Here is a 22,797-nt window from a genome sequence, read left to right as displayed (position 1 = left end):
TTAGGAGCAGGAGCAGGTCATACGGCCCCTCGAGCCTGCTCCGCCCAATGAGATCATGGCTGATTTTAGACCTCAACTCCACTTTCCCGCCCGATCTCCATATCCCTTGATTCCCCGAGAGTCCAAAAATCTATCGATCTTGGCCTTGAATATACTCAACGATTCAGCATCCACAGCTCTTTTAGGTAGAGAATTCCAAAGATTCACAACCATTTGAGTGAAGAAATTCCTCCTCATCTCAGTTTTAAAAAAGGCCGACCCCTTATCCTGAGACAATGCTTCTTAGTTCTAGACTCTCCAGCCAGGGAAAACAACCTCTCAGCATCTACTCTGTCAATCCCCCTCAGAATCTTATATATTTCAATGAGATCACCTCTCATTCTTCTAAACTCCAGGGATTATAGGCCCAATTTACTCAATCTCTCCTCATCCTTTGACAATCCTCTCATCCCAAGAATCAAACTCGTGAACCTTTGTTGCACCAAGGCAAGTATATCCTTCCCCAGATAAGGAGACCAAAACTGTGCACAGTACTCCAGGTGTGGTCTCACCAAGGCCCTGTACAACTGTAGCAAGACTTCCTTACTCTTGTACTTCAACCCCCTTGCAATAAAGGCCAACTTGCTATCTGCCTTCCTAATTGCTTAATTCCTGCATGCGAACTCTGTTTCCTGTACGAGGACATCTAAATCACTCTGAACACCAACATTTAATAGTTTCTCATCATTTAAAATATATTCTGTTTTTCTATTCTACCTACCAGTGAATAACCTCATATTTCCCCACATTATACTCCATCTGCCATCTTATTGCCCACTCAATAACCTATCTATATCCCTTTGTAGGTACTTATGTCTCCTCCTCACTGCTTACATTCCTACCTAGCTTTGTATCTTCAGAAAACTTGCATTTATTACACTCGGTCCCTTCATCTAAGTCATTAACAAAGATTATAAATAGCTGAAGCCCCAGCACTGATCCCTGCTGTACCCCACTAGTTACAGCCTGCCAACTGGAAAATGACCCGTTTATGTCCACTCTCTGTTTTCTGTCCATTAAACAATCCTCTAGTCGTGCCAATATTTTATCCCCAACCCAATGAGCCCTTATCTTGCCCCATCAACAACCTGACAGAGTCATACTCACAGATAACTTTCAGCCAATGTCCCAAACTCCTCCATCACCATCCCTGGGTATGTCCTGTCCCACCGGCAGGACAGACCCACCCGAGGTGGCGGCACAATGGTATACAGTCAGGAGGGAGTGGCCCTGGGCGTCCTCAACATTGACTCTGGACCCCATGAAGTCTCATGGCTTCAGGTCAAGCATGGGCAAGGAAACCTCCTGCTGATTACCACCTGGCACCCTCCCTCAGCTGATGAATGAATCAGTACTCCTCCATGTTGGACACCACTTGGAAGAAGCATTGAAAGTAGCAAGGGCATAGAATGTACTCTGTATGGGGACTTCAATATCCATAGAAACATAGAAAATAGGCCATTCGGCCCTTCGAGCCTGCACCACCATTCAATATGATCATGGCTGATCATGCAACTTCAGTACCCCATTCCTGCTTTCTCTCCATACCCCTTGATCCCTTTAGCCATAAGGGCCACATCTAACTCCCTTTTGAATATATCTAACGAACTGGCCTCAACAACTTTCTGTGGTAGAGAATTCCACAGGTTCACAATTCTCTGAGTGAAGAAGTTTCTCCTCATCTCGGTCCTAAATGGCTTTACCCCTTATGCTTAGACTGTGACCCCTGGTTCTGGACTTCCAACATCGGGACCATTCTTCCTGCATCTAACCTGTCCAATCCCGTCAGAATTTGATGTTTCTATGAGATCCCCTCTCATTCTTCTAAATTTCAGTGAATATAAATAAGCCCAGTTGATCCAGTCTTTCTTCATATGTCAGTCCTGCCTTCCTAGGAATCAATCTGGTGAACCTTCACTGCACTCCCTCAATAGCAAGAATGTCCTTCCTCAGATTAGGAGACCAAAACTGTACACAATATTCAAGCTGTGGCCTCACCAAGGCCCTGTACAACTGCAGCAAGACCTCCCTGCTCCTAAACTCAAATCCACTCGCTATGAAGGCCAACTTGCCATTTGCCTTCTTCACCGCCTGCTGTACCTGCATGCCAACTTTCAATGACTGATGTACCATGACACCCAGGTCTCATTGCACCTCCCCTTTTCCTAATCTGCCGCCATTCAGATAATATTCTGCCTCCCTGTTTTTGCCACCAAAGTGGATAACCTCACATTTATCCACATTATACTGCAGCTGCCATGCATTTGCCCACTCACCTACCTGTCCAAGTCACCCTGCAGCCTCTTAGCATCCTCCTCACAGCTCACACTGCCACCCAGCTTAATGTCATCTGCAAACTTGGAGATATTACATTCAATTCCTTTGTCCAAATCATTAATGTATATTGTAAATAGCTGGGGGCCCAGCACTGAACCTTGCGGTACCCCACTAGTCACTGCCTGCCATTCTGAAAAGGACCCGTTTATTCCTACTCTTTGCTTTCTGTCTTCCAACCAGTTCTCTATCCACGTCAATACATTACTCCCAATACCATGTGCTATAATTTTGCACACCAATCTCTTGTGTGGGACCTTGTCAAAAGCCTTTTGAAAGTCCAAATACACCACATCCACTGGTTCTCCCTTGCCCACTCTACTAGTTACATCCTCAAAAAATTCTAGATTTATCAAGCATGATTTCCCTTTCATAAATCCATGCTGACTTGGACTGATCCGGTTACTGCTTTCCAAATGTGCTGCTATTACATCTATAATAATTGATTCCAGCATTTTCCCCACTACTGATGTCAGGTTAACCGGCCTATAATTCAGTTTTCTCCCTCTCTCCTTTTTTAAAAAGTGGGGTTACATTAGCTACCCTCCAATCCATAGGAACTAGTCCATAGTCTATAGAATGTTGGAAAATGACCACCAATGCGTCCACTATTTCTAGGGCCACTTCCTTAAGTACTCTATCATAAGAGTGACTTGGTAGCACCACTACTGACCGAGCTGGTCGAATCCTGAAGGACATAGCTGCCAGACTGGACCTGCAGCAGGTGGTGAGAGAATAACATGAGGGAAAAACCTATTTGATCTTATCGAGGCGAAGCCCCATTTTCACACTGAGGACACCATCCATCGTGTTGTGTGGCACTACCACCGTGCTAAATGGGATAGATTCAGAACAGATATAGCAGCTCAAAACTGGGCATCTATGAGGAGTTGTGGGCCATCAGCAGCAGAATTATATTGCACCACAATCTGTAACCTCATGGCCTAGCATATCCCTCACTCTACCATTACCATCAAGCCAGGGGACCAACCCTAGTTCAATGAAGTGTGTAGAAGAGCATGCAAGGAGCAGCACCTAAAAATGAGGTGCCAACCCGGGGAAACGCAACACAGGACTAACATGCATTCTAAAAACCGGAAGCAGCATACTATAGAGAAGGCTAAGCGATCCCACAATCACCCAATCAGATTAAAGCTCTGTAGTCCTCCTCATCCAGTTGTGAATGGTGGAGGACCATTAAACAATTAGCGGGAGAAGGAGGCTCCATGAATATCCCCATCCTCAATGATGGCAGAGCCCAGCATTTGAGTGCAAAAGACAAGGCTGAAGTGTTTACTACCATCTTCAGCCAGCAGTTCCCAGTGGATGATCCATATCGGCTCCTCCCGAGGTTCCCACCATCACAGAAGCAAATCTTCAGGCAATTCGATTTTGGCCTCTAGCCAAGCTGTTCCAGAACAGCTACAACACTGGCATCAAAAGCTGCCCAGATATGTCCTGTCCACAAAAAGCAGGACTAATCTAACCTAGCCAATTACCGTCCCATCAGTCTACTCTCAATCTTCAGCAATGTGATGGAAGATGTCATCAACAGTGCTATCAAGTGGCACTTACTCACCAATAATCTGCTCACCGATGCCCAGTTTGGGTTCTGTCAGGACCACTCATTTCCAGATTTCATTACAGCTTTGGTCCAAACATGGACAAAAGAGCTGAATTCCAGGTGTGAGGTGAGAGTGGCTGCCCTTGACATCAAGGCAGCATTTGACCGAGTGTGGCATCAAGGAGCCCTAGTAAAACTGAAGTCAATTGAAATCAGAGGGAAAACTCTCCATTGGCTGGAATCATACTTAACACAAAGGAAGATGGTTGTGGTGATTGGAGATCAATGATCACAGCCCCAGGACATCGCTGCAGGAGTTCCTCGGGTAGTGTCCTAGGCCCAACCATCTTCAGCTGCTTCATCAATGAGCTTCCTTCCATCATAAGTTCAGAAGTGGGGATGTTCACTGATGACTGCAGTGTTCAGTTCCATTCATAACTCCTCAGATAATAGAGCAGTCCATGCCCACATGCAGCAAGACCTGGACGATATTCAGGCTTGGGCTGATAGGGGGCAAGCAACATTCACGCCACACAAGTGCCAGGCAATGACTATCTCCAACAAGCAAGAGTCTATAACCACCTCCCCATGACATTCAACAGCATTACCATCGACCAGAAACTTAACTGGACCAGCCACATAAATACTGTGACAACAAGAGCAGGTCAGAGGCTGGGTATTCTGTGACGAGTGTCTCACCTCCTGCCTTTCCACCATCTACAAGGCACAAGTCAAGAGTGTGATGAAAAACTCTCCATTTGCCTGGATGAGTGCAGCTCCAACACTCAACAAGCTCGACACCATCCAAGACAAAGCAGCCCGTTTGATTGGCACCCCATGCACCACCTTAAACATTCACTCCCTCCACCACCGGCGTACCGTGGCTACAGTGTGTACCATCTACAAGATGCACTGTAGCAACTCGCCAAGGCTTCTTCGGCAGCACCTCCCAAACCCGCGACCTCTACTACCTAGAAGAACAAGGGCAGCAGGCGCATGGGAACACCACAACCTCCACATTCCCCTCCAAGTCACACACCATCCCGACTTGGAAGTATATCGCCGTTTCTTCATCGTCACTGGGTCAAAATCCTGGAAGTCCCTCCCTAACAGCACTGTGGGAGTACCTTCACCACATGGACTGCAGCGGTTTAATGCAGCGGCTCATCACCACCTTCTCAAGGGGCAATTAGGGATGGGCAATAAATGCTGGCCTTGCCGGTGACACCCACATCCCATGATCAAATAAAAAACAAAACAAATTTTGTGGGACACCTCATCAAATGCCTATTGGAAATCCAAATATACTACATCCACTGGTTCTCCTTTATCTACCCTGCTAGTAACATCCTCAAAAAGCTCTAATAAATTTGTAAAACACTATTTACACTATATCCCTTTCATAAAACCATGATTTTCTAAATACCCTGTTACCACTTCCTTAAAAATGGATTCCAGCATTTTCCCTGATGACTGATGTCAGGCTAACTGGCCTGTAGCTCCGTTTTCACTCTCCCTTCTTTATGAACAGCAGGGTTATATTTGCTACCTTCCAATCTACTGTGACCGTTCTAGAATCTTGGGAATTTTGGAAGGTCACAACCAATGCATGCACTATCTCTGCAACTACCTCTTTTAGAACCATAGGATATAGGCCGTCAGGATTAGGGGATTCGTTGGCTTTTAGTCCCATTAGTTTCTCTAGTACTTTTTCTCTACTGATCGCAACTACTTTAAGGTCCCCACTCTCATTAGCCCCCGCTATTTTTGGCAAGCTTTTTGTGAAGAGAGATACAAAATATTTGATTAACGTCTCTGCTATTTTCATATTCCCCATTATAATTTCTCCCAAATCAGCCTCTAAGGCACCAATGCTTACTTTTGCTACTCTCTTCCTTTTTACATACTTATAGAAGCTCTTATAATCTGTTTTTATATTTCTTGCTGGTTTACTCTCATTCTATTTCATCCCTTATCAGTTTTATTGATCATTCTTTGCTGGTTTCTAAAGCTCTTCCAATCCTCAGGCTTACTACTATTCTTCACAACATTATAAGGCTCTGCTTTTAATCTAATACCATCCTTAACTTCTTTAGTTAGCCACGGATGGATAATTTCCCATGGAGTTTTTCTCAATGGAGAATTCGTTGAGAGTTCTGGAATAATTCTTTAAATGCTTGCCAGTCATCATAGGCAGTCCCTTGGAATCGAGGAAGTCTTGCTTCCGCTCTTAACATGAGTTCTCAGGTGGCTGTACAGTCCAATACGGGAACCAGTCTCTGTCACAGGTTGAGGGAAGGGGCGGGGGGGTGATGGGACTGGTTTTGCTGCACGTTCTTTCCGCTGTCAGTACTTATCTATTGTCATACCGTTTAACCTTATTTCCCAATCTACCTTAGCCAACTCACCCCTCATACCTATGCATTTGGCTTTATTTAAGGTTAAGACTCTAGTTTCAGACTACAGTATTTCACTCTCAAACGCAATGTAAAATTCGATCATATTATAATCACACTTCTCCAGAGGCTCCTTTACTTTGAGATTACTAATTAACCCTATCTCATTATACAATACAATATCTCAAATAGCCTGTTCCCTGGTTGGTTCTAGGAAACTGTCGAATGCATTCCATGAACTCGTCCTCCAGACTACCTTTGCTAAACACCAAAAGGGATGATGGCGCAAGGCAAACGCAGGTTGTCATGGGACAGGTAAAGAAACAAAAGATGGGTGCAGAGGAGCTGGAAATGGAAATAACAGAATCATTACCAAACCTGCTGTCGGGAAAAATGGGAGCAGTGGTTATGATCTGAAATTATTGAGCTCGTGTTGCGTCCGGAAGGTTGTAGAGTGCCTAATCGAAAGATGAAGTGCTGTTCCTCCAGCTTCATTGAAACAGTGTAGGAGGTCGAAGACAGAGAGATCAGAGAGGGAGTGGAGTGGAGAATTAAAATGGCAAATGACCAGAGGCTCAGGGTCACGCTTGCCAACTGAATGAAGGTGTTCAGCAAAGTGATCACCCAATCTGCATTTGGTCTCCCCAATGTAGAGGGGACCACATTGTGACCACTGTATACAGTATAGAAATAAAGAACAAGTAAATCACTGTTTTACCTGGAAGGAGTGTTTAAGGCAATGGATGGTGGGAAGGGAGAAGGTGAAAGATCTAGTGATGCATCTCCTGCGCTTGCATGGGTAGGTACCGTGGGAAGGGGAGCACTTTTGGGGGTGATGGAAGAGTAGACCAGGGTGTCGTGGAGGGAATAATCTCCTCAGAATGCTGGTCGGGTACGGGAGGAGACAACGTGCTTGGTGGTGGCATCACGCTAGAGGTATCAGAAATGGCGGAGGATGATTCGTTGAATGTGGAGGCTGGTGGAGTGGAAGGAGAGGACCGATTGTGATCCTGGGAGGGAGGGGAAGGGGTGAGGGCAGAAGTGCGAGAAATGGGACAGACCAGTTGAGGCCCTGTCAACCACGGTGGAGGGGAACCTTTGCTTGAGAGAAGTCGAGGAAGGGAAGAGTAAAGTTGGTGTTGGACCATGTGAAGGCGAGGGAGGGGTGGAAGTTGGAAGCAAAGTTGAAGACCTTTTCCAGCTTGGGGCGAGTGCTGAAGCAGTACTGATACAGTCATCAATATACCGGAAAGAGGTGAGGGAGGGGACCTGGGTAGGACTGGAACAAAGAATGTTCCACAAAAAAGGCAGGTATAGCTAGGACCCATAGGAGTTCCCATAGCGACACCTTTTATTTGGAGGAAATTAGAGGAGTTAAGGGAGAAATTGTTCAATGTAACATCTAACATTTTCCAGTTCTGACAAAAGGTCACTGACCTGAAACGTTAATTTTGTTTCTCTCTCCACAGATACTGCCTGACCTGCTGAGTGTTTTCAGCATCCGCAGTATTTTACCTTAGTAGCTGCATAACGACTTGTTTTACTCACCTCCGGGCAGTGTGAGGATCATCTGCTTTAAACGCATAGAACAGTGTTCCCTTATGAAGCAACCGGAAAATCACTTTGAGTTCTGAAAGGTCTTCTTCGACTTCTGAAACTGTAAATCCGAGCAATGGTTGGCTCTCCAAAGCAGCCACATCCTATTTTTTTTTTTAAAGACATTAGAGATAGAGATTTGTACAGCTTTCAGTGTGTCAAAAATATTAAATAAAATGAATGTTTCTAAGGTATCTAAGTTTTTGTCTTTGTGGGCTGCATAGGTGTGTTTGTGGAGTTGCGGGGTCCATAAAGGTTTAAATCCATATTTGCATAAATTGTCATGCCTCAGGCTACTGATACCAATGAATCTGATTTAAAATGATCCACTAATGAGGCAACCAAACCTCCACACCCACAAAATTCAATAAGGGCAATAAACAATCTAAATGCAAACAGAACTGTGTTAGCTGTGCTTTGTAGGCTAGCCTGGCAGGGTTCAAGAGCCACAGAGCTGGATACCCCAACCTGCAGCAGCTGTGGTCTCTCCCATTTTGCGACTGCATTTCACACTCCAGAGAGAAGTTAACAAAACACTGGCCCCTTAGAGCTTTAAGCTCTTTTTACCCTGTGTTTCTTCCCTTCCCTCTTCTGCTTGCTGGGATAAAATGCCATGAGAACTAGGTAATCTGCAAATTAGGCACTCCACCCCCTCCAAATTGGTCATTTTTCATAAATGAGTCTGAACAGTGAGTGCACTGCAGGCGGATCATCCGCTGGGGCGTCACAGGTGAGCCAGATCCCTGCCTTCACCCGTCGACACACATTATTGGCTCAGCAGAAACTGATGAGTTCCAACAATGTCGTTAGTTACGAGAATTCCACCTCAGGAGACACAAACCGCTCTCCTTCCTCGGTTAGAATACAACTCAGGGACTGAACAGGGAGCAGGCTTAGAGAAGCTAGCACATGGCCTGGATTTCTCATCTAGCCTGTACCAGAAATTTGTGTGAAGGGAAAAAATAAATTGCTTGCCACACACAGGTTCCTGAGATTGTTCTCAACACATGTGTAAGCCTGCTGGATCATACAGCGGATACAGTAAGAAATAGGCACAAATGCAAAACGTTGAGGATTGTAAATGAGTCTTTACATAACTTTACTGTAGAAATAAGAGTGTAAAACAATGTCTTACTACAAGATGACGCCACTGTGATAATGCAAGAACCAATAACTTTACTCAATGTACTATAGATACATTTCTATTCTCAATAGTTTTCTGTTTTACAGTTACAGATGTTTAGTTGACAAACATTCATCTATACAATAATTCTACAGACCCTTACCTCACTGGCAGCATAAGTATATAACACCTTATCCTGAATGACAAACCAGAGCCGTTTCCATGGTTTCTTAATGCCTTTTGACCTATAAAGGTAGCCACTCATAGATGAGGCTCCAGTATTGGCAGATACCTGAAATAAACAGTAGTAGGCACTTTAAAGTCAGATTCTGGATAACCTTCAGTGCCTTTCCCTCTTTCACTGTGTTCAGTTCTTTGAAGGGGCTCATTACAAATGAACATAAGAAATAGTAGCAGGAGTCGGCCATTTGGCCCCTCGAGCCTGCTCCACCATTTAATAAGATCATGGTTGATCTGATCTTAGCCTCAACTCCACTTCCCTGCCCGCTCCCCATAACCCTTGACTCCCCTATCATTCAAAAATCTGTCTTTCTCCACCTTTAAATATATTCAATGACCCAGCCTCCACAGCTCTCTGGGGTAGAGAATTCCACAGATTCACAACCCTCTGAGGGAAGAAATTCCTCATCTCAGTTTTAAATGGGCAACCCCTTATTCTGAAAATATGCCCCCTAGTTCTAGATTCCCCGAGGGGAAACATCCTTTTTGTATCTACCCTGTCAAGCCCCCTCAGAATCTTATACGTTTCAATAAGATCACCTCTCATTCTTCTAAACTTCAATGAGTATAGGCCCAACCTGCTCAACCTTTCTTCACAAGACAACCCCTTCATCTCAGGAATCAACCTCGTGAATCTTCTCTGCAAGTATCTCCCCCTCCTTAAAATAAGGAGACCAAAACAGTATGCACAGGTGTGGTCTGAACAACGCCCTGTACAGTTGTAACAAGACATCTCTACTTTTATACTTCATCCCCCTTGCAATAAAGGCCAACATTCCATTTGTCTTCCTGATTTCTTGCTGTACCTGCTTGCTAACTTTGTGTTTCATGTACAATGGACTCCCAACATTAATCTTTCAGTTTATAGTTCGAACAAAGATGTTGTATATTTCCAGAATTTACTGTTATTTTGGATTTAGTTTTCCATCTTCCTGCTCAGTTTTGTTTTTTCCATTCTCTTTAAACCTAATCATACAATCATAAAATCAAAGAAATTTACAGCACAGGAGGCCGCCATTCGGCTCATCATGTCTATGCCAGCCGACAAAGAACTATCCAGCCTAAACCCACTCTCCAGCTCTTGATCCATAGCCCTGTAAGTGCTTTTTAAATGTGGCGAGGGTTTCTGCCTCTACCACCCTTTCAGGTGGTGAGTTACAGATCCCCATCGCCCTCTGGGTGAAAAGATATCTCCTCAAATCCCCTCTAAATCTCCTACCACTAACTTTAAATCTATGCCCCCTGTTTATTGACCCCTCTGCTAAGGGGAATAGGTCCTTCCTATCCACTCTATCTAGGGCCCTCATAATTTTATACACCTCAATAAGTTCTCCCCTCAGCCTCCTCTGTTCCAAAGAAAACAACCTCAGCCTATCCAATCTTTCCTCATAGCTAAAATTCTCCAGTCCAGGCAACATCCTCGTAAATCTCCTCTGCACCCTCTCTTGTGCAATCATACATTTCCTGTAATGTGGTGACCAGAACTGCACGCAGTACTCCAGCTGTGGCCTAACTAGTATTTTATACAGTTCAAGCAGAACCTCCTTGCTCTTATGCCTCGGCTAATAAAGGCAAGTATTCCGTACGCCTTCTTAACCTCCTTATCTGTTACCCTCAGGGATCTGTGGACATGCACTCCAAGGACCCTCTATTCCTCTACACTTCTCAGTATCCTACCATTTAAAGTGCATTCCCTTGCCTTGTTAGCCCTCCACAAATGCATTATCTCACACTTCTCCAGATTGAATTCCATTTGCCACTGTTCTGCCCGCCTGACCAATCCCACTGATAGCTTCCTGCAGTCTCTACAGCTTTCTTCTTCATTATCAACCATACACCCAATTTTTGTATCATCTGCAAACTTCTTAATTATACCCCTACATTCAAGTCTAAATCATTGATATATACCACAAAAAGCAAGGGACCCAGTACTGAGCCCTGTGGAACCCCACTGGAAACAGCTTTCCAGTCACAAAAACACCCATCGACCATTACCCTTTGCTTCCTGCCTCTGAGCCAATTTTGGATCCAACTTGCCACTTTGCCTTGTATCCCATAGGCTTTTACTTTCGTGACCAGTCTGCCATGTGGGACCTTATCAAAAGCCTTGCTAAAATCCATATAGACATCAAACACACTACCTCATCGACTCTCCTAGTTATATCCTCAAAAAATTCAATCAAGTTAGTCAGATACGACCTTCCCTTATCAAATTCATGCTGACTGTCCTTGATTAATCCGTGCCTTGCTAAGATTTATCCTGTCCCTCAGAATTTTTTCCAATAATTTTCCCTCCGAGGTTAGGCTGACTGGCCTGTAATTACTCGGTCTATCTCTTTCTCCCTTTTTAAAACAACGGTGCAACGTTAGCAGTCCTCTAGCACCACACCTGTAACCAGAGAGGATTGAAAATTGATGGTCAGAGCATCCGCTGTTTCCTAATTGGTTGAGGAAAAAGTGACTACACTCCAAAAGTACTTCATTGGCTGTAAAATGCTTCGAGACGTCTGTTGATCGTGAAAGGCGCTATATAAATGCAAGTCTTTCTTTCTTTTTCTCTTGCTTGTCTTAACAGCCTGGGATACATTACATCTAATATTGTAGAGTCAGTTTGGTTTTGAGGAGTTGAAAACTATTGTAATATGGTAGTGAAATAGATTATTTTATGCTGGCCAGCATGGTCAGTACTGCTACAACTTGTATTGAAATCAATCCTAAATAGTTCACTGATGGAAAGGTCAATGAAGAGCTCCTCAGAGACATGGCAGCAAGTTAAAGGGTTGTGGTGTTGTAATAGATACAGCACCACCCCCCCCCCCCCCCCCCCCCCCACCAACATTGAGGAAATACTGGACTCTCAGAAGGGACATTGAATCAGTATCCTGTCTCAGTTCCAGTGGTTAACCTGCATGTTAAAGATCTTATGGCATTATTCTAAGAAATGCAGCATGACATTCCACCCTCAATCAACACTAATAAAACAGATCATCAGTATTTAATTTAATTGCTTGCGGGATCTTGCTGTGTGTAAAATAGCTGCTATGTTTTTCTATGCAACAAGACACTGCACTTCAATAGTAATCAATTTTGTGACCTTGATCAGAGACAAGAAAGAAGCTATATAATTGCAATCTTTTCCCGTTACAATAATGAATGTGCTTTAAAGAGGGATGGTCGGGACACAGAACAAGAAAGCTAAACAGAATAGCAACTTTAACAAACCAGTAATTGCACTTTTAGACTTCTTCCCCTTCAAAGCCACAATTAAAAAACAAACCAAGGTGGGGCAATGTGGTGGTGCTGTAACATTCTGCGTCACAAAGTGGCAGCATGAGATTACCAACAGTGAGTTACAAAGTTCCCACAGGAAAGGTGGGGAAGAGGGACAAAGATTCACATTCATGTATCCTGAGGGAAGGGCACTCAAGTGTGGAATCAGCTGAAGTGTGAGAGTTGGGGAAAAAAGCACATGCTGATCTACACTAAACAAGCAGGTTTGAGTTACCATAGAAACCCAGTACAAACTGCACAAGGGTTCACACTCCACTGGAAAACAGGATTCCACATTTGATCAGCAATACCACAATAATTTATAATTCATTTAAAACGACCATCAAGAAATCTTTGGAGGGCAAAGGCAGTAATGTAACACTCCCAATTCACTGAACTTTTGGTAGCAGTGCCAGAAATGTAGTACAGCATATTCAGCCCATATTTATGTATGCAAGACCATCTACAAGAGATGGTCTTGCATCATTATAACTGGTATTGATGCAAAGCACAAGTACTTGGGCAGCCTTTTATACAATCATTCCTTTTACTTTCTGCCAATTGAAAATATCCAACTCTCTCAATCAGTAGAACGCTCAAGGACTGTGCATGACAATAAGTAACACCCCTTCCAGATATCAAAGTGTGCATGTGCAGAGCTCTGCCACTTCCCACTCCACAGCAGTGTGACTGGGAAGTCCCTCACTTCACTGGCAGTACAGCACCAGCAGGGTTACAACAACATCTTGTACTTGGATTGGTGTCTTGTATTTGTTGCAACTAGGATATGATCTGATGAAGATCAGTTTAAGCTGATTGCTCCACGTACTTCTTTCAGTGCTGCTGGTATTTTCTTGTGCTTCCGTCCTGAAGAATGCTGAATGCTGTGAAAAACTGAGGTGAGGGCACTTGACGATTTGTGAGTTGGAGACAGCATCTTTGCATCAGATGATTGTACTTCTAATTAATAGAGGAAAATGGGTTTATTATAAAATAAGTATAAAATCCAATACAAGATTTAAAAAGAACAATTAATTTGAAGTCTTGCAGTACCAAATTAGTTTCTGCAGTTTGTTTGGGAGAAGGGTGGGCAGGGGGGTGCGGGGCCAGGGCGGGTGGAGGGTGAAACAGTATGACTCCAGCCATTTATTGGCATCTAACCATCATTTAATAATGTTTTGGGCTCCCCAATGACTCAGTGGGTGAGTGCAGCGTAAGAACATAAGAAATAGGAACAGGAGTAGGCCAGACGGCCACTCGAGCCTGCTCCGCCATTTAATATCATGGCTGATCTGATCATGGACTCAGCTCCACTTCCCCGCCCGCTCCCCATAACTCCTTATCCCCTTATCATTTAAGAAACTGTCTATTTCTGTCTTAAATGTATTCAATGTCCCTGCTCTCTGAAGCAGCGAATTCCACAGATTTACAACTCAAAAGTAAGAAATTTCTCCTTATCTCTGTTTTAAATGGGCGGCCCCTTATTTTAAGATCATGCCCGCTAGGTTTAATCTCCCCCATCAGTGGAAATATCCTCTCTGCATCCATCTTGTCAAGCCCTCTCATAATCTTATATGTTTTGATAAGATCACCTCTCATTCTTCTGAATTCCAATGAGTACAGGCCCAACCTTCTCAACCTTTCCTCATAAGTCAATCCCCTCATCCCCGGAATCAACCTAGTGAACCTTCTCTGAACTGCCTCCAAAGCAAGTATCCTTTCGTAAATATGGAAACCAAAACTGCACGCAGTATTCCAGGTGTGGCCTCATCAATACATTATATAGCTGTAGTAAGACTTCCCTGCTTTTATACTCCATCCCCTTTGCAATAAAGGCCAAGATATCATTGGCCTTCCTGATCACTTGCTGTACCTGCATACTATCCTTTTGTGTTTCATGCACAAGTACCCCCAGGTCCCGCTGTACTGCGGCACTTTGCAATCTTTCTCCATTTAAATAATAACTTGCTCTTTGATTTTTTCTGCCAAAGTGTATGACCTCACACTTTCCAACATTATACTCCATCTGCCAAGTTTTTGCCCACTCACTTAGCCTGTCTATGTCCTTTTGCAGATTTTGTGTGTCCTCCTCACACATTGCTTTTCCTCCTCCCATCTTTGTATCGTCAGCAAACTTGGCTACGTCCCTTCTTCCAAGTCGTTAATATAGATTGTAAATAGTTGGGATCCCTACGGCACCCTACGAGTTACTGGTTGCCAACCAGAGAATGAACCATTTATCCTGACTCTCTGCTCTGTTAGTTAGCTAATCCTCTAACCATGCTAATATATTACCCCCAACCCCGTGAACTTTTATCTTGTGCAGTAACCTTTTATGTGGCACCTTGTCAAATGCCTTCTGGAAGTCCAGATACACTACATCCACTGGTTCCCTTTATCCACCCTGTTCGTTACATCCTCAAAGAACTCCAGCAAATTTGTCAAACATGACTTCTCCTTCATAAATCCATGCTGACTCTGCCTGACCGAATTTTGCTTTTCCAAATGTCCTGCTACTGCTTCTTTAATAATGGACTCCAGCATATTCCCAACCACAGATGTTAGGCTAACTGGGCTATAGTTTCCTGCTTTTTGTCTGCCTCCTTTTTTTAAATAGGGGCGTTACATTTGCAGTTTTCCAATCTGTATGTGATGGGATACTGTACTGAGCCAGAAACCAGAGGGTCACAGGTCCCTAGTCTGCGCAGTGTTCTCTGATCTCAGTTGGGTGGCAACAGGGGCCTTTGCAGCATAAGCTAGAGAAACAAATCAGCTAGGGCTCTGCTTCTAAACACTTCAGCTACTGCTGCTGGAAAGTGGATGCACCGTGAGCGTTGGGTGAAGACAGGTTTGAGCTCTGCCGTGATGTTCCCCATGGTCAAATAGTCGACCAGCATTCTGTCTCAGCTCAAACACAGAAAATAAATGTCGATGTGGTGTATTTTACCCTTTTTTTTTTTTTTTTTTTTTTTTTTTTTTGAGTACAGGGTTGAGACAAAAGCTGCTGACTTCTACTGATTGGACCACTGAGTCACAGTCTTTAGGAGATGGGGGGATAAATTCATAAAAATGTAAAGAGTTCCATCTTCCTGAAGCTATGTTGAGGTATTTTGCAGAACTTCACTGCTACCAATTTTACTCTATGTATGTTCAATCAGAACAGATGGCCAAGCTGGTTGGTGCAATGCATGCTTATTTCAAGATCTGCTTTTGGACAATTAAGACATCATCTTTCAAAACACATAAAAGGAAGACAAGCTTTATGTACAAAAATATTAAAAGTATCTCCAAAATGTGAATTGATCCTTATAAGCATGCAACAGGAATATTTCTCAACATCTTGAGCGAGAAAGAGAGAACAACCCAAGGAGGCCAGTCTCATTTATTCATTTTGTTTGGTGTGTGGTGCTGATCTCCATTTTCATTGTTTCTTGTCTACAGAGAATATATGTAACAACATTTCACAAATCTTCCACTTTTTCCTCAAACCTACAGCTCAAAAAAGGGAAATGTAAACCAACGACAGCATTTCTTGCCTAATGTTATGTTAAATGATTTATGAAGAGTACAAAAAAATGTCTCTACCGAAACAAAAAATCCATTCAAAAAATTAAATTGAATCCACTACAGAATCAACAAGTATGCATATGGATAATAGTGCTAGGTTTTCCTATATTCTCTTGGGGAGGGGGATTCAACTAAGATAACATAGTACCAGCCATTTAATATTACATGCTTTCCATGTTTCATTTACACTGCCCCCCACAAAAATGACAGCTACTTACATTTATGTAATGCCTTTAATGGAAGCATCTCAAGGTGCTCCACAGTGGCAAAAGAGACACTGTGTAGTAGAAGATTTAGGAGTAATGATAAAAGGTATTTTGAAAAAGCTGTCGAAAGCCTGAAGATGGGGTTTAGGGCTGGAGACCTATAGACTATGGCAAAGACGGTTGAAGGCTCTGTCACTAATGGTGGAGTGTGGATGGGGGTGGGGGGGGGTGGGAAATACACAGGACGCCAGGGTCTACCAACTGAAGGGCACGAGGCGACAAGCAAGGCTGGAGGATGTTGCAAAGGCAGGGCTGGGCGAGGCCATGGGGGAATTTATGAATGAGGATAACAATTTTGAATCAATAGGATTTTTGTGTAACGGGGAGTTCACAAGGTCAGCAACATAAGAACTTAAGAAATAGGAGCATGAGTAGGCCATTTGGCCCCTCGAGCCTGCTCCGCCATTCAATAAGATCATGGCTGATCTGATCTTGGGCTCAGCTCCACTTCTCTGCCCGCTCCCCATAACCCTTCATTCCTTTATTGCTCAAAAATCGATCTATTTCTGTCTTAAATATATTCAATGACCCAGTCTCCACAGCTCTCTGAGGGTAGAGAATTCCACAGATTTACAATCCTTAGAAAAGAAATTCTTCCTCATCTCAGTTTTAAATGGGTGATCCCTTACTCTGAAACTATGCCCCCTAAGTTTTAGTTTCCCGAGTGGAAATATCCTCTCTGCATCCACCTTGTTGAGCCCCCTCATTATCTTATACGTTTAATAAGATCACCATTCGTTCTTCTAAACTCCAATGTGTATAGGCCCAACCTACTCAACCGTTCTTCATAAGTCAACCCCTTCATCTCAGGAATCAACCTAGTGAAACTTCTCTGAACTGCCTCCAATGCAAGTATATCCCTGTTTAAATAAGGAGACCAAAACTGTAAGCAGTACTCTAGGTGTGGCCTCACCAATACCCTGTACAGTTGTAGCAGGACTTCCCTGCTTTTATACTCCATCCCCTTTGCAATAAAGGCCAACATTCCATTTGCCTTCCTGATTACTTGCTGTACCTGCATAATAACTTTTTGTGCTTCATGCACAAGGACCCCCAGGTCCCTCTGCACTGTAGCATTTTCCAATTTTTTTCCATTTAAATTTTTATTTGCTTTTTAATTTTTTCTGCCAAAGTGGATAACCTCACACTTTCCCACATTATACTCCATCTGCCAAATGTTTGCCCACTCACTTAGCCTGTCTATATCCCTTTGAAGATTTTTTGTGTCCTCCTCACAACTTGCTTTTCCACCCATTCCATCACACTCCTGACCTTGTAGCTGGTGCAAAGGCGTTGGGGAGTCAGGAGGTGAGTGACTCGCTGCAGAATACCCAGCCTCTGACCTGCTCTTGTGGCCGCAGTATTTATGTGGCTGTTTCAATTAAGTTTCTGGTCAATGGTAACCCCTAGAATATTGATAGTGTGGAATTTGGCGATGGTAATGTTGTTGAATGTCAAGGGAGGTGTTTAGAGACTCTCTTGTTTGGAGATGGTCATTGCCTGGCACTTATGTGGCGCAAATGTTATTTGCCACTTATCAACCCAAGCCTGAATGCTGTCCAGATCTTGTTGCATGTGGGAACTGACTGCTTCATTATCTGATGAGTTGTGAATGGACTGAATACTGTGCAAACATCCCCACTTCTGACCTTATGAGGGAGGGAAGGTCATTGAAGTAGCTGAAGATGGTTGGGCCTAGGACACTGTCCAATGAAGGTATGGATGAGTTTTCACAGTGGTGAGGTGAGGTAAAGGCAGAGGCAAGCAATAATGCTGACTTCAAGCAAACAATTTTGATAATGGATAGGATATGGGGTTTGAAGCTTGTCTCAGTGTCGAACAGGTCGCCAAAGTTGTATGATTCTGCCTGAATGAGCAGCATGTAGGGAGATAAGAGTTGGAGGCAAGGGGCTTAGAACTTTTGGCAGAAACCAAATAAGGGCTTTGGTCATCTCAATGTTCACTGAGGAAGTTCTGGCTCACCCATAACTTGATGTTGGACAAAAAGTCAAAGATGGTGGTGGAGAGCAACAGCTGAGCATTATCACATACATACAGAAATTGACCCCATGCTTACAAATTATGTTATGTAATTTCCACCCCCCCCCCTCCATTGGGGTACTCCAGAGATGACGGTGCAAGATTGTGAGGAGCAGTAACATTCGAATTGTGTTGGCTACATTCAAACAGAAGAGTAGACTGATCCTGGAGGGGGAGGGGTATTGGAGCAGTCAACAGTGTTAAATGCTGCAGAGGTCGAGGAGGGATAAAATGCCGTGATTATAGTCACCAAGGATGTCATTGGGGACTTTGCCAGGGCAGCATCAGTGCTGTGGTCAGGGTGAAAGCAGTACTGAAGGGATTTGAATAGGGAATCGTGGACAAAGTGATTAGGGGCCTGGGTGGTGACAATGCATGCTGAGATCTTGGGACATGGTTTAAGTAAATCAGAACTAATCTAGGAAATTACTACAATGAATTCACTGTCAGACATCCATCGTGTACCTATATGTACACATGTACAAACACTGTGCTCTTTTATAATAGGATACCCCTATTAACATGCAGTATTCCTTGGCCAAAGGTGTAGGGGAGACAATATCATTATGCTCTGCGACTCTAGGTTGTACAAAACAGAGCCAATTAAATCATTTTAAAAAGCGCTTCCCTCCCTCAAGGGAGTCGACAAGTTCCTCTCTAAATCACACACCATCCTGACTTGGGACATATATCACTGCTGCTTCATCGTCTCTGGATCAAAATCTTGGAACTCCCTCCCTAACTGTGGGAGTACCTTCACCACATGGACTGCAGCTGTTCAAGAGGTGGCTCATCGCCACCTTCTCAAGGGCAGTTAGGGATGGACAATAAATGCTAGCGTTGCTGGCGATGCCCACATCCCGTGAACGAATAAAAAACACATGAGATGGAAGAATGTGTATTTTACAGGATTTTTGCAAGGTAATTAATATACTCCTACAGCATCAATATTTCAAGCATTATATTTCTCTTACCTTTCTTTTGCAATTCTAAGAAGCAGTGATCACAAACTCTAGCTGGTCGGTTTTTAAGGTAATCCAGATTAAATTTGTTTGATGAACAGGCTTGACAAACAATCTAAAAGATAAAACTGGATTACATATTGTGCACAAGAATTTCAATTCACTGAGTACTATATTAAACTGAATGGCAAGAGTACTACAGGGTATTTGGCGCAGAAAAATCCCATGAAACTAACATTTGCTACAAATCATACTCAGTAGGTTTTAGGTCACTGGTGTCTAATTTCAACACATGAAACAACACAGCATGTGTACAATAGATATTACTTCTTGTTCCCACTCTTAATCATCACGTAACTTATGTTAAAATTTGGGCTACTTCTCAATACATTGGCCCCAAGTTTCCACACGCGGCAAAACAGGTGCCCCGCCGAGCTGGGCGCCCGTTTTTCGCGCCGAAAACGGCACCTGAAAAAAACTGCGGTATTCTCGAGTGCCTTGCAGCTCGATGTCTGCTTGGCGCGGTGCACAGGGGGCGGAGCCTACCACTCGCGCCAATTTTGTAAGTAGGAGGGGGCGGGTACAATTTAAATGAGATTTTTTGGTGCTGGCAACCCTGCGCGTGCGCGTTGGAGCGTTCGCGCACGCGCAGTCTGAAGTAAACATTGGCACTCGGCCATTTTAAAAAGTGCTGCAGAAAAAGTGAAAATGTGTTTATTGAACCCTTGCAAAGGCTTGCATTTTAATTTTCTTGATATTTCTGTGTGTGAGGGAGTGCATTCTGTAATTAAAGATAGACTGTGATAAACAGGACACATGCACTTGTTTGAGACTATTCAAATTCTTTGTAGCTGTTCAATTTTTAAAATTTTTTAATAAAACCACATTGCCCTTCCATGATCAGCACTGAGGCTTCTTGCAGCTTTCTCCCCCTGCCGTCCGTCGGGCCCGATGGCAAACCGCTGCCTCAAGTAATGAGGCTTCCTGCAGCCTTCTCCCTGCCTCCCTCTGCCTCGGTCCCGATGGCAAACCGCTGCCTGAAAGGCCTGCCTGAAGCACTTTCACACAGGTAGGAACATGGTTTATTTAATCTTTTCTTTGCTTATAAATTTTTATTCAGGTTGGATTTATTTGTATAATATTTGTATAAGTATAACTAAGGATTGATTGTAGAATTTAATGACTTCCCTTCCCCACTACCCCCCCCACCTCGTTCCGGACGCCTAATTTGTAACCTGCGCCTGATTTTTTTAATGTGTAGACAAGGTTTTTTCAAGCCTACAAAAATCTTCACTTACTCCATTCTAAGTTAGTGTGGAGTACGTTTTCACTGTGGAAACTTTCAAATCAGGCGTCAGTGGCCGGACACGCCCCCTTTTGAAAAAAAAATTCTGTTCAAAAGTGAAACTGTTCTACCTGACTAGAACTGCAGAAAACTTAAATGTGGAGAATTCCGATTTCTAAGATACTCTGTTCTCCACCAGTTGCTCCTAAAAATCAGGAGCAAATCATGTGGAAACTTGGGGCCTTTATTTCTAATCTCCACAAGGTTAGCTTCCATAGTCAAGCTTGCTCTTTTTCCTCCGCCATTTAATATGATCATGGCTGATCCGATCATGGACTCAGGTCCACTTCCATGCCCGCTCTCCATAATCCCTTAGCCCCTTATCATTTAAGAAACTGTCTATTTCTGTCTTAAATTTCACAGATCCACAACCCTCAGAGAAGAAATTTCTCCTCATCGCAGTTTTAAATGGGCGGCCCCTTATTCTAAGATTACGCCCTCTAGCTCTAGTCTCCCCTATCAGTGGAAACATTTTCTCTGCATTCCCCTCATAATCTTTTACATTTTGTAAGATCACACCTCATTCTTCTGAATTCAGATAAGTAGAGGCCCAACCTACTCAACCTTTCCTCATAAGTCAAACCCTCTCATTTCCGGAATCAACCATGTGAACCTTCTCTGAACTGCCTCCAAAGCAAGTATATCCTTTCGTAAATATGGAAACCAAAACTGCACGCAGTATTCCAGGTGCAGCCTCATCAATACCCTGTACAACGGCAGCAAGACTTCCCTGCTTTTATACCCCATCCCCTTTGCAATAAAGACCAAGATACCATTGGCCTTCCTGATCACTTGTTGTACCTGCATACTAACCTTTTGTGTTTCATCACAAGTACCCCCAGGTCCTGCTGTACTGCAGCACTTTGCAATCTTTCTCCATTTAAATAATAACGCTCTTTGATTTTTCCTGCCAAAGTGCATGACTCACACTTTCCAACATTATACTCCATCTGACAAATTTTTGCCTATGTCCTTTTGCAGATTTTTTGCGTTCTCGTACATTGCTTTTCCTCCCATCTTTGTATCGTCGGCAAACTTGGCTACGTTACACTCAAGACGTTAACATAGATTGTAAATAGTTGGGGTCCCAGCACTGATCCCTGCAGCACCCCACTAGTTACCGACTCTGTTTTCTGTTCATTAGCCAATCCTCTATCTATGCTAATATATTACCCCCAACCCCGTGAACTTTTATCTTGTGCAGTAACCTTTTATGTGGCACCTTGTCAAATGCCTTCTGGAAGTCCAAATACACCACATCCACTGGTTCCCCTTTATCCACCCTGTTCGTTACATCCTCAAAGAATTCTAGCAAATTTGTCAAACATAACTTCCCCTTCATAAATCTATGCTGACTCTGCCTGACCGAATTTTGCTTTTCCACGAACCTTTCCACATGCTCTACAATGATGCCGTCTCCAGGTAAGTGTAAAGTCACACGTGCAGATCATACACATGGTAGCACGAGGATCAGGGATCCATATGGGTGCCTTCGTGCCCAAAGGAGTATTTGGTTCTGGTTTATCTTGTTCTTCCTAGAAGAAAAAGAGGTTCATGATAGCACAGAAACTAGAGCAACAAAACAATCCACATTACCTACATTAAGTAGCAATACATTCAGATGAAATAACAAGCATTTTCCCGCTCTTTTTAAAACTACCTATGTATTGGGAATGAGGTACCAAATGGAAACAAGGTGCTTCCTCAACCACGGAAGGAAGGGAAACGAGAGGATGACATAATCGGAGATGCTCTTGCACAATTCTGAGTAACCGGCTGAAGAATCAGAGATCCAGGAGCACCTTACTGGATTTCAGCTATACACTAAACAGTTATACCTGCCTTGGCCACAAGTTACGTTTGCTGAAGTATAGATTAGATGTCTGTATTACTGCAATTGAGGCAGGGCAAGGGCAGGAAAGAAAGCATTAAGTCTCAGTTCTCAGAGGCCAAACCTTTTAGGAGTTGGTCCTCATTATTCTTCCATAGGTTAAAGTTAAATAATTAGGGAAAATTATTTCTTACAAATTGTATCGCACTAAGGATCCCAAAATA

The 22,797-nt window shown here is 43.4% G+C and overlaps 1 protein-coding gene across 4 annotated transcripts in view; it reads right to left on the bottom strand.

The window, feature by feature from the left end:
- fgd6 (FYVE, RhoGEF and PH domain containing 6) overlaps window positions 1-22,797 on the bottom strand; it is a 156,362-nt gene that overhangs the window by 5,190 nt on the left and 128,375 nt on the right. For all 4 annotated transcript variants that reach the window (XM_070897670.1, XM_070897669.1, XM_070897671.1 and 1 more), the window contains 5 exons: window positions 22,131-22,277; window positions 19,410-19,512; window positions 13,392-13,522; window positions 9,216-9,344; window positions 7,882-8,033 (listed from right to left, as the gene is read on the bottom strand). In XM_070897670.1, coding sequence (XP_070753771.1) covers window positions 7,882-8,033; window positions 9,216-9,344; window positions 13,392-13,522; window positions 19,410-19,512; window positions 22,131-22,277 — 662 coding nt within the window. The remainder of the gene's footprint in view (window positions 1-7,881; window positions 8,034-9,215; window positions 9,345-13,391; window positions 13,523-19,409; window positions 19,513-22,130; window positions 22,278-22,797) is intronic.

Source organism: Pristiophorus japonicus, chromosome 13 (assembly GCF_044704955.1).
Source record: "Pristiophorus japonicus isolate sPriJap1 chromosome 13, sPriJap1.hap1, whole genome shotgun sequence".
NCBI lineage: Eukaryota > Metazoa > Chordata > Chondrichthyes > Pristiophoridae > Pristiophorus > Pristiophorus japonicus.
This window is presented reverse-complemented; position numbering and strand designations above follow the sequence as displayed.